Here is a 12,054-nt window from a genome sequence, read left to right as displayed (position 1 = left end):
CAGTGAGGAGCTGATCCCCAGAGAATGAATGGATGATAATTGGAACTGTTCATTTTAAACATGCATGGCTTGAGACCATCTCACCCAGGTATCATGGTTGAAATGTCCCACCTCTGCTTCATACCCACCTTGAGGTTAAAGACTTTCTTGTCACATATTGAGCAAATGTGAGGCAGCTGAGACGGCACCAAACCTTGGAAGTCGTTGAGTTCCCGGGGCTGCATTTGCCTCTCCGGCAGGTGGGGATGAAAGGGGCTAGGGGGGGGCCCGTCACGGAGACTGAACTGCGGTCCGGAGAAGTTCTGGTTACAGTTGTTTGCTCTGTTGACGTGAGGGGACTGCCTGACCATGGACTTCACTTCGGACGTCGGCTCCTCGGGGTTGTAGAGCTCGTTCCTCATCTGCAGCTGTTGGCCCTTTGAGGACCACACGTCCTGGGTCTGAGGCCCATATTCGGGTCTGGTGGGGTGCAGGAGCTGAGGGGCATTTTGCCAGTGATCGGTTGCCCAAGTGCCCTGGTTCTGTGCATTGGCGGCCGGGTAGACCTGCTGAAATCTCTCGGGATTCTGCGGGAAGCCACCGGCGCTCATTTCTCCTGGATAACCCAGTGCCTGCATTCTGGACGTCTGGGAATTCTGAAAATCCAGCTGGAATCCGGGATGGGGCTGGTTCAAAAGCTGCTGACATTTCATTGTACCGGGGCTAGTAGGAAGGATGTTAGACATGTCTCCCCTGAATCCGAATGGATGAAAGCCATGGGTAGTCAGCACCTCATCGTGCATGTAGGTGTGGTTGCCGGTGACGCTGGTCTTGCAGGAGAAATCTGCCGGATATTCAGAGAAGCCAGCGGGAGGTTGCGACGAGGTAGGCTTGTTCAGATTCATAAGTTGGGCGGCCGAGTGGGCAGGCGATTGCGAAGTCATGCCCACAAAAGGGTTCATTCTGTGGGGGTTCGGGTTCTGTGCCTGTAGGCTCCCGCCGTAGCCAATACCTCCGGCCAGCAGAGGGGGCAAGCCCGGCGTTTGGGAAGGATAAGGCAAGCCGCCCAGCGGCATGGCCGGGCCCGACATGCAACCCGCGGCCTGCCCCGAAGTGGCGCTGAGCAGCGTGTTGAACAGAGGTTGGGACATGGCGACCTTGGTGAGCACCTGACTCAGGACACTGGCGGCTGCCGTGTTGCTGTTCACTGCCGACTGAGCAAACTTCAGGCGCTGGAGGGTGAGCTGGGCTTGGAGCTGAGCAAGCTGGATGCTGGCCACCGAAGGCAGGATGGGGGTGGGAATCCCTCCACTCAGTTGGGTGCTGACGGAATATGGATGCTTCTCCAAGGTCTTGGCAGCACTGCAACCAAAAGATCATTTGATTAGTTTTGATTTTAGCTAAGTTTAGAGATACAGCATGGAAACTGACCCTTCGGCCCCTCCGGGTCCATGCTGACCACCGATCACCCTCCCTACACACTAATGGGCAATTTGCACAGGTCCAATTAACTTACAAACCCCTAAGTCTTTGGGAGGTGAGAGGAAACCAGAGGACCCGGAGGAAACCCACCTGGTCACAGGGAGAACGTGCAAACTCCTCGCAAACAGCACCCAAAGTCACGATTGCTCTCGGGTCTCTGGCGCTGCGAGGCAGTGGGTCTACCAGCTGTGCCTCTTTGTCACCCTTAGAAACAAAACAACAGCCAGGGAGCACGGTCCGGATCAGAGAAGTGAATGTCTCTATCTAAGCTAACATCACTATGTGTCATCAGTGGAATCTGGAGCCACAAGTGTCACATAAATCAACGACTTAGTGAAGGGTTGTCAAACTTTTTTATTACAGATAGTGAGGCATCTGGGAGTGTAGAAATCTGCCAGGCTTTGCTCAACATCAAACTAACATGTTCGTCTGTGACGTGACTCTGACATAACTCGGCTTTTGCTCTTCCCAGCTATTCCGAGTCTGATGTTGACAGTCAAGGCAGCCAGGCTGAGTAATGGCATTCCGTGACCTTGAGAGTCAGAGTTCTTCAATCTTGGACCATTTCACAGTTCTGATCCACAGGGGTTTGGTGAAACAGATTAGGTTTCCAGAGCTAAACTCAACTAATTCACTCCATCATTTCTGAATTAGTTGGTTCTGGGGCACAAGCGATTGTTTTTAGTTTTAGAGATACAGCACAGAAACAGGCCCTTGGGCCCACCGAGTCCGCCCTGACTAGCAATCATCCCAGACACTAGCACTATCCTGCACACTAGGGATAATCTTTACTGAAGCCAATTAACTTACAAGATTGGCTTCAGTAAAAGTTGTAAATGGTCCCTAGTGCGTGGGATAGTGCTGGTGTACGGGGATCGCTGGTCTGCACGGACTCGGAGGACCAAAGTGTTTCCGCGCTGCATCTCTTAACTAAACTAAATCTGACATGGTATGGTAGCATGCAAACACCACTTTTCACTTGTACACTTGACAATAATAAACCTAAACCTAAATGTGAGAGATAATGGTTTCTGGTGAGGGAAAATTGAGAACATTACAGGGAAAGGACAAAGCAATAGTGAGGAGAGCAAAGATTGATAATAAAAACCCTTATGTTCCAGGCATACTCACAAAAGGATGGACATCCAACTAGGGTTAGACCAGCGGAAAATTGAATGAATAGTAGTAAAACAAAATTGAAGATCATTTTTCTGAATGCATATAGCACTCATGTGTTTGGATTCATGCACAAATTGAATTAACGGAGAATTATTCAATGGTCATTGATGACCATTCCAGGTTGCAAGTTAATAAGGTCGAGGCTGAAATACTCCAGGATACTGTAACCATTCGATGAGATGAACAAAATGGAAATAAAGTGCACGGTAGCCCTGATATTAAAGATGGGATAAAAGGCCTCAGATAAAAGAGCAGAAAACATTAGTGAGAGTTGTTTATAAGCCCTCAAACAGCAGGGATATCCAGGGCATATGTTGAAAGACTGGAGCGACTAGGCTTGTATACACTGGAATTTAGAAGGATGAGAGGGGATCTTATCGAAACATATAAGATTATTAAGGGGTTGGACCCGTTAGAGGCAGGTAACATGTTCCCATTGTTGGGGGAGTCCAGAACCAGGGGCAACAGTTTAAGAATAAGGGGTAGGCCATTTAGAACGGAGATGAGGAAAAACTTTTTCAGTCAGAGAGTTGTGAATCTGTGGAATTCTCTGCCTCAGAAGGCAGTGGAGGCCAATTCTCTGAATGCATTCAAGAGAGAGCTAGATAGAGCTCTTAAGGATAGCGGAGTCAGGGGGTATGGGGAGAAGGCAGGAACGGGGTACTGATTGAGAATGATCAGCCATGATCACATTGAATGGCGGTGCTGGCTCAAAGGGCCGAATGGCCTACTCCTGCACCTATTGTCTATTGTCTATTGCCTAACCTAAGATAGACACAATAATGGGTTTCAGAAATGGGTGAACAGGAGGGCTCTGTAAGACGAAGGTTAGTTTCCCTGGTGATCTTCTCTTTCCGCATCGCACACCAACAGGCACTGAGTCCGAATGCCTAGCTGCTGCTCAGCTTCCCGACAGAACTGCTCAACTTCCCACTTGGTCTCAGTTTGAATGTCTGCGTTAAGTCACAGTAGAGTTGCTGCCTTACAGCGCCAGAATTGCTGCCTTACAGCGCCAGAGACCCGGGTACGATCCTGACTACGGGTGCTGTCTGTATGGAGGAAACCCACCCGGTCACATGGAGAACGTGCAAACTCCACATGGACACTCATTTTTGTGTCTATCTTGGGTTCAGCAATGGTAACTCAAATTTCACTGTACCTTAACTGGTACATATGACAATCAACTGACCTTGATCTTGCTTGTCCAGAAGCAGGAAAAATGCTCCCAATGTTGGGCGAGTCCAGAACCAGGGGCCACTGTCTTAGAATAAAGGGGAGGCCATTTAAAACTGAGGTGAGAAGGAACTTTTTCACCCAGAGAGTTGTGAATTTGTGGAATTCTCTGCCACAGAGGCACGGTAGCGCAGCGGTAGAGTTGCTGCTTTACAGCGAATGCAGCGCCGGAGACTCAGGTTCGATCCTGACTACGGGTGCTGCACTGTAAGGAGTTTGTACGTTCTCCCCGTGACCTGCGTGGGTTTTCTCCGAGATCTTCGGTTTCCTCCCACACTCCAAAGACGTACAGGTATGTAGGTTAATTGGCTGGGTAAATGTAAAAATTGTCCCTAGTGGGTGTAGGATAGTGTTAATGTGCGGGGATCGCTGGGCGGCACGGACTTGGAGGGCCGAAAAGGCCTGTTTCCGGCTGTATATATATGATATGATATGATAGAGGGCAGTGGAAGCCAAATCACTGGATGGATTTAAGAGAGAGTTAGATAGAACTCTAGGGGCTAGTGGAATCAAGGGATATGGGGAGAAGGCAGGCACGCGTTACTGATTGTGGATGATCAGCCATGATCACAATGAATGGCGGTGCTGGCTCGAAGGGCCAAATGGCCTCCTCCTGCACCTATTTTCTATGTTTCTATGGAGATAATTTAGCTGGGTTTTTCCTTTTTTCCTAATAAATGCAATGGAACTGTTTGTAATTCTTTAGGCGTTATACAATTATGAAACAGTCCAATAGCCTGTGTTGCACCTAGATATTTTCTTTATAAACCAAGCAACATAGACAATCTATCTCTGGCTGAAGATAGATACTCGACGGGTCAGGCAGCATCTCTGAAGAAAAAGGATGGGTGATGTTTTGTTGCAGAACCTTTCTAAAGAATGAAAGTGGGGGAACTGGAGATAGGGAAGGACAGAACAAATCAAGGCCGGCAACAGATGACCAAGGAAGGGTGGAGCCCATAATGGCCCATTGTTGCGTGTGGTGGCGCCTAACGGCTGCGGCTCGCTGGCAGTCTGTTTGTCCTTTGTCCTATTTTTGTTTGTGTGTTGGTGTTGGGGTGTTTGTTTTTGGTTGTGTATGTGTGGGGGGGGGTGGTGTATGTGTGGGGGGGGGGAAATCTTTCTTTTTTTAGGTCTCTTCCTCGGGGCGAGGCTTGGCCGCGGGGCCTTCCATCGCCCGGTGCGGCTCGGCCATGGGACTGAACAGTGCCCGGTGCGGCGCGGCCGCGGGACTGAACAATGCCCGGTGCGGCTCGGCCGTGGGGCCTTCCATCGCCCGGTGCGGCGTGGCCACGGGACTGAACGGCGCCCGGCGCGGCTCGGCCGCGGGACTTTCCAGCGCGGCGCGGCCGCAGGACTTTCCATCGCCCGGTGCGGCTCGGCCGCGTGGACTTTCCATCTCCTTGCGGGGGCTTTGCGGGTCGGTCGCCTCGGTAGGGGTCGAGTTGTCTGTACGTGGGAGGGGCATGGGGGAAGAGAGAGGGGAAGTTTTTAGCCTCCATCACAGTGAGGGGGTGTTTGGAGTCACTGTGATGGATGTTTGTGTTGGGGTTGTGTTTTGTGCTTTTTGTACTGCTGGCTAAGTAATCTCGTTCGGAACAAATGACAAATAAAGCTATTTTGGATTTTGGATTTTGCTACAGAAGAGGTGATAACGAAGGGATACAGGGATGCGAACAGTGGAACTAGCAGGACAATGCGGGGGAAATGGGGGAGGGGGGGGGCGGGGGAGGAGGTAGTGAAGGAATTCATACTACTGGATTGTAAGCTACCCAAGCGGAATATGAGGTGTTGTTTCTCCAATTTGCATGTGGCCTCACTCTGACAGAGGAGGAGGCCCAGGACAGAAAGGTCAGTATGGGAATGAGAAGGGGAGTTAAAATGGTCGGCAACTGGTTGCACTTTCATTCCATTAGAGAGACTAGCAGACATCAACAATGAGCAGGATAGACACCAGGGTTGGTGCTTATCTACCTTGTGTAAGAGACATTTAATTGACAATTGAACAGGAAGATCTGTTAATTCTCAACAGTAGAGAGATAAATAACAAACAAGTGGAGATCAGCTGGAAGAATGTGGCAGCACAGTGGCAGAGGGTTAGAGCTATAGCCTTACAGGGCCAGGGACCAGAGTTCAATCCTGACTACGCTTGTCTGTACTGAGTTTGTACGTTCTCCTTGTGACCTGCGTGGGTTTCCTCTGAGGTATTTGTTTCCTCCCACACCCCAGAGGCATACAAGTTTGTAGGTTAATTGGCTTGGTGTAAATGTAAAATTGTCCCTCGAGTGTGTAGGGTAGTGTTAATATGCGAGGATCGGTGGTCATGGCGGACTCGATGGGCCGAAGGGCCTGTTTCTGTGCTGTATCTCTAAACTAAACTAAAATAAATCATCTAGTCGGGCAGCATCTGTGGAGGAAAGTGGACAGTCAATGTTTTGGGTCAAGATCTTTCTTCTAAACTGGTCTTCTAGATGAAGGGTCTCCATCCAAAATGGCATCCGTTAGTTTCCCTCCACGGATGCTGCCTGACCCGCCAAGTTCCCCCAGATGCTCGGCCTTTCTTTCGCTACAGATTCCAGCCTGCGAAGTCTCTAGTGCCTCTTTAACGCTGAATGGATTCGACTGCACCACCTTGATGACCCAGCGCAATTTCAAGTTGTCCTTCTGACACTTTGGAATTGCATCTATTCCCCCCATGGACAGCGTGGCAGGTGGTACTGTCCATCACAAGACGCATCACAAAGTGCTAATTCGGCAATGGTGCTGCAGTCACAAGCCCTGTCATCACTTTGGTCTTGGCCAATATTTTTCAGAGTCTGCAGCTGTTACTATTTTAGTATCACAGGGCATCTGATCCACTAACTCACCTCCCCAGCCCAGCCCAGTTTTACCCTGGTGCAGACAGCATGCAATTCCCAACTGTGCACTCCTCTTAAGTATACAAATAAGGGTCAATACAATCAAAACTCTGGGGCGCTGCCTGACCGCAAAACAATCAAGGCAAATCGTTGTAACAGGATACTTCCCACAGCCGGTTGTAACATGCGCTGAGATATCTCCCAGTCTTTGTGTTTATCTTAATCATCTTTTTTGGGATCGAGGATGACTTGCTACCACTGCAGCTCTGTGAAGTGACTGATGATGAATCCTCAGCAGGATCCCTAGATGATGCCGTCCTACAGACAGGCGGAGCTCGGCAGGGAGTTGGGAGGGCAGGCTGAGTAGACCATCTCCTGTGACTACAGCCTCTAGCTTCCACGATCCCCTATGGATTCAAACCTCTTCCTGCCTTCCTGACCTCCTCTTGGGTCAGTTTGTGCTGTCTTGATTCAATGAATCAATGGTTCTTTATTGTCACGTATGCACAGCACAGTGAAATTCTTTTGCATAACCCACAAATGCACTGTCGCACATATTTTGGCGCCGTTTACAAAGAAAAAAAATCAGTCCAAAGTCCAGTGAACGTGCTGGACGTACTGGAGCGCCCCGACCCAGGTAAGCCTAGGTAAGCAGGCCCATGACCTGGGTCGGAGCGCTCCATTACTTCCAGCACATGCACTGGACTTTGGACTGATTTTTTTTCTTTGTAAATGGCGTCAAAATAGCTGACCGACCTTCCAGCAAACACCAGTAATGATTTACTAAGAGCAACCAGGATATCCAGGAGCTAATAAATAGGGCGGCACGGTAGCGCAGCGGTAGAGTTGCTGCTTTACAGCGAATGCAGCGCCGGAGACTCAGGTTCGATCCTGACTACGGGTACTGCACTGTAAGGAGTTTGTACGTTCTCCCCGTGACCTGCGTGGGTTTTCTCCGAAATCTTCGGTTTCCTCCCACACTCCAAAGACGTACAGGTATGTAGGTTAATTGGCTGGGTAAATGTAAAAATTGTCCCTAGTGGGTGTAGGATAGTGTTAATGTGCAGGGATCGCTGGGCGGCACGGACTTGGTGGGCCGAAAAGGCCCGTTTCCGGCTGTATATATATGATATGATATGATATGATAAACACAAGGGGGCGGCACAGTGGCACAGCGGTAGAGTTGCTGCCTTACAGCACCAGAGGTCCGGGTTTGATCCTGACTACAGGTGCTATCCATGTGACTGCATGGGTTTTCTCTGGGTGCTCCCACACACCAAAGATATACAGGATTGTAGATAATTTAGCTTCTGTTAAAAAAAAAAATTGTAAATTGTCCCTCGTGTGTAGGATAGCGCTAGAGTACGGGGTGATCACTGGCTGAAGGGCATGTTTCCGCGCTGTATCTCTAAAGTCTAAACATTCTAAAACTGGAAGTACATCCACAACTCAAGTGTTTTTTTTAAACATATAATGGCCAAAGCCAGACATCAAGAGATGCAAAATGCACCAGCATCCAGTATTGATAAACAATTACATGCTGAATGGGTACCCACTGACATCCTGGTCAGTCCCTCTTCTCCCCTCTCCTTTCAAGAAGAAGATGCAAAAGCACAAAAGGCCCTTAACACCAGAATCAAGAACAGCTTCTTCACTGTCATTGGACTTTATCCAGACCTCTGATAAGGGAAGGATTTATTCCTGATCTCCCAATCTACCTCATTGAAGCATTTGCATTTTTTTTAAATCTGTTTTTCTCTGTAGTTGTAACCCATATTCTGCACCCTATTCCCTTTCCTTTTTTTGGCACAAGCTATTGTACTCCTGCATAGTTTGATTGAACTCATGTATGGTGTGATTGGCCTGAATAGTTCGCAAAACTAAGTGTTTCTCTGCAGGTCCACCGCCGATTTTCAGGCAACTGGTGGTCTGGCATCTGGTTCCCAGACAAAATTACCAGAGCGCACTTGAATACCCCTCGGAAGTTTCCACCAACAATGTGACACCTAGATTGAGTGAGGCGGTCGATATCAACCTCATCGGGACTTCCGCGGCCGATCAGCGGGTCGAATTTGCCCCCCTGCAGCCGGGGCTCTGGAACTCTGGCCCAGCCGGAGCCATCAGATCCTTTCCCATAGCCGACTTCCAACGCTAGCCTTGCAGGCCGATACCTCGGCTCCCTACACAGTCCGTTCCAGTACCGTTGGACTCTTCTCAGGGGCTGAGACCTCTGTTGGCCCGGCGAACGGATAAACTGGGTAGTAGACCTATATATCTCAGTACATATGACAATAATAAAGCATTGCCAAGACCAATTCCTCAAAAGTACACACAAGTACTTATGCAAGACATTGGTCCCTCTTAAAGGAATGGATTATAAAAAACGATTTAGAAGCATATGCAATAAATTACCTATAGATACAGAATATTGAAAATTATCTGTGTACACATATATGTCCGCAAATTTAATATAAACTCATTCTTCCAGTGAAGAGCTTTTGTAGACAAAATAATAATGTGTTCTGCTTAACTAGATTCCAGTCACCCATCTCTGCAGTGTATTCTGCATATTTGGTATGGCATTCAATTCTATAGCTCCATTAACACACAGAGCTTCATAACTTTGCAATACAAACTCTGAATCACCATTTTCTAACGCCACCATTTTCTATCTCAATGCAAAGTGTTTAACGGCTAGAATTAATGACTTCAACAAATGCAATTGTGCATTATACTTGGCACTCATTTGAAACTATGAGTCCCATGGGCACAGTGGTTATTTTGGTTGTCCTTTATCTTTGTGCCTTTGTTCCCATGTTGTCGTAGACTTTAGACTTTAGTAATACAGTGCGGAAACAGGCTCGTCAACCCATCTCGTCATTGCCGACCAGCGATCACCCCGTACACTAGCACTATCCTACACATTAGGGACAATTTACAATTTTACCTAAGTTAATAAACCTACAAACCTGCACGTCTTTGGAATGTGTATGCACGGCAACATTCTTTTGCACAACTACAAAATGTAGTTGCCACAAAAAAAACAGAGAACACAGAGTCTAAAGTGCGAAATCCAGTCCACATGCTGGAAGTCCTGGACGTACGCCTAGGTAAGCCCAACCCAACGTCCCTCTCCTCAGCCGACCTCCTTGGGGGCGCTTCCTGCAGCCAGCCTTGAAGGCGCTGGAGGCAACACCCCAGTCCCTCTCATATCAGCCTACTCCTCACGTCCGTCATCGTCAGTTGCTCCCTCCCTGACTCTCTGGTCTTCAGGGCTCCAAGCTTCCCATGCTCGTCATTGCTCTCAGGTTCTCAAGAACAAGGTTCTCAGGTTCTCAAGAACAAGGACCACCTTGTTCTTGGCAGTCCTTGTCCATCTTTGTATGGCTCGTCCTCATTCTGGGTGGTCACTTTGGCCGCTGGGCTCAAACGTAATCTCAGCGGTCACTTCATCCCCAAAGGTACACACACACACACATTTTTAGCTGAAGCCAAGATCAAATCAGCCATGATCTGACAGAATGGCTTGAGCATTGAGCATCTACTCTTCCTTGAATTCCTTATGTATGCTACTACTGAAACCTATTTGTTTTTCAGTTTAAAGTGCAAGTTGTTAACACGGTAGAGCAAGCATTTTGTTAGCAATTGGCAGTGAACCAGTTGTTAACTAATGTTTTGAAATGCATCACTTGTGAAACCGAAGGCTTCAAACAAGGTCAATCCCACTTAGTTTGTATGGAGCTTTGTTTATTCCTAATCTTTTTCAAGGTTTGAATGACTTCTTATCAGTTTCTTCCTGAAGAGAAACAATATTCCCCAAAGCTTTCCTTTCTGAATCCATCTCCTTTCAGCCTTCACAAAATCATTCCTGGGGTAGAACTGCTGCCTCACAGCTCCAGAGACCCAGGTTCAAACCTGACCTCAGGTGTGGAGTTTGCGCGTTCTCCCTGTGACTGCATGGGTATCCTCTGTGTGCTCCAGTTTCCTCCTACATCCCTTGGACATGTGGGGTTGTAGGTTAATTGTCCTCTGTATATTGCCCCGATCATGTAGGGAGTGGATACGTGAGGTAACATGGAACGAATGTGATCAGATGGTCGGCATGGGTGGGCCAAAGGGCCTGTTTCCATATCTTTTTATCAATCAATTCCCAACATCAGTTTTTCTTCTATGCACCCATCTACATCTAGAAGGTTAGGACAATACTGATGTTTCATCTAATACCTAAAGACAATTGTGTAGGTAGGAACTGCATAAGCTGGTATTCACCAAAGATAGACACAAAGTGTCTGAAGAAGGGTTCGACCCAAAACGTCACCCACCCTTTCTCGCCAGAGATGCTGCCTGGCCTGCTAAGTTACTCCAGCACTTTGAGTCAACCCAAAGACAATTAATTGGCCTTGTATCAAGTGTGTACAAATTGGCTGCACATCTTCTACATCAGAGCAATTACAACACTTTAAAAGCAATACAGTGGCTATATATTCTTGTGAGACTACAGATCTTTGTTTATCTTGTTAATCTTTGTTAATTCCCTCATCCAAATGCTCAACTCCTTCTCAACTGTGTAATGGAATGCTCAGTATCTGATCGGTCCAATGCTCAGAAACCAACAGTTTTCCATTAAGACCATTAATTTGGACTTCTCGGTGGAAAATAAGTCAATAATGATATGAGATTGTGAAGGTAGGTATTTAAATGGTAGATTAATTTACATCTGAGTTGGATGGACACAATGGACTGAGATGATCACGAATTTAGAGAATGTATAGCAAAACAAACTGGGTGGGATAAAACGGTGTGATAATTTCTATATCAATTCTATGTAATTCTATCTATGTCCACACTGCAAAGACTGCTTGTTGCATTGCACATGGACAACAGTTGCCTCCTTTATTTAACCATTGACATTTACAAAACAAATAAGCTATGAAACTTGACCCTGTGTGCTTTCACTAAGAGCTCATCATGTTGGCATTGCTGGGGAATGTCAATTATGCTGCATCTATTATAACTGTCAGGACAAGAAACTAACAAATTAATCTATATGGTCCTTTGCCTTTCTAGCCCCCAATATTCCAGCACGTTCAGCAGCGTTATCATGAACAGTGACAGATCAAGGAATCTGTTACCATTCATGATAACTAGGCTTTATTCCCTTTATCATGTGTCTGTGCACTGTGGACAGCTAGGTTGGAACCATGCATAGTCGTTCCGCTGACTGGATAGCAGACAACTAAAAAGCTTTTCACTGCACCTCGATACACGTGACAATAAACTAAGCTAAATGAAAACAAAACTAAATTTAAATGATAAGCATTAA

The 12,054-nt window shown here is 47.4% G+C and overlaps 1 protein-coding gene across 1 annotated transcript in view; it reads right to left on the bottom strand.

Annotated features, from left to right (window-relative positions):
* The window catches only part of rbm20 (RNA binding motif protein 20), a 156,891-nt gene that overhangs the window by 53,245 nt on the left and 91,592 nt on the right, over window positions 1-12,054 (bottom strand). The window contains exon 2 of the mRNA XM_078412822.1: window positions 129-1,341. Coding sequence (XP_078268948.1) covers window positions 129-1,341 — 1,213 coding nt within the window. The remainder of the gene's footprint in view (window positions 1-128; window positions 1,342-12,054) is intronic.

Source organism: Rhinoraja longicauda, chromosome 16, assembly GCF_053455715.1.
Source record: "Rhinoraja longicauda isolate Sanriku21f chromosome 16, sRhiLon1.1, whole genome shotgun sequence".
Classification (NCBI taxonomy): Eukaryota; Metazoa; Chordata; class Chondrichthyes; order Rajiformes; family Arhynchobatidae; genus Rhinoraja; species Rhinoraja longicauda.
Note: the sequence above shows the minus strand (reverse complement) of the source record. Positions and strands in the feature narration are given on the sequence as shown.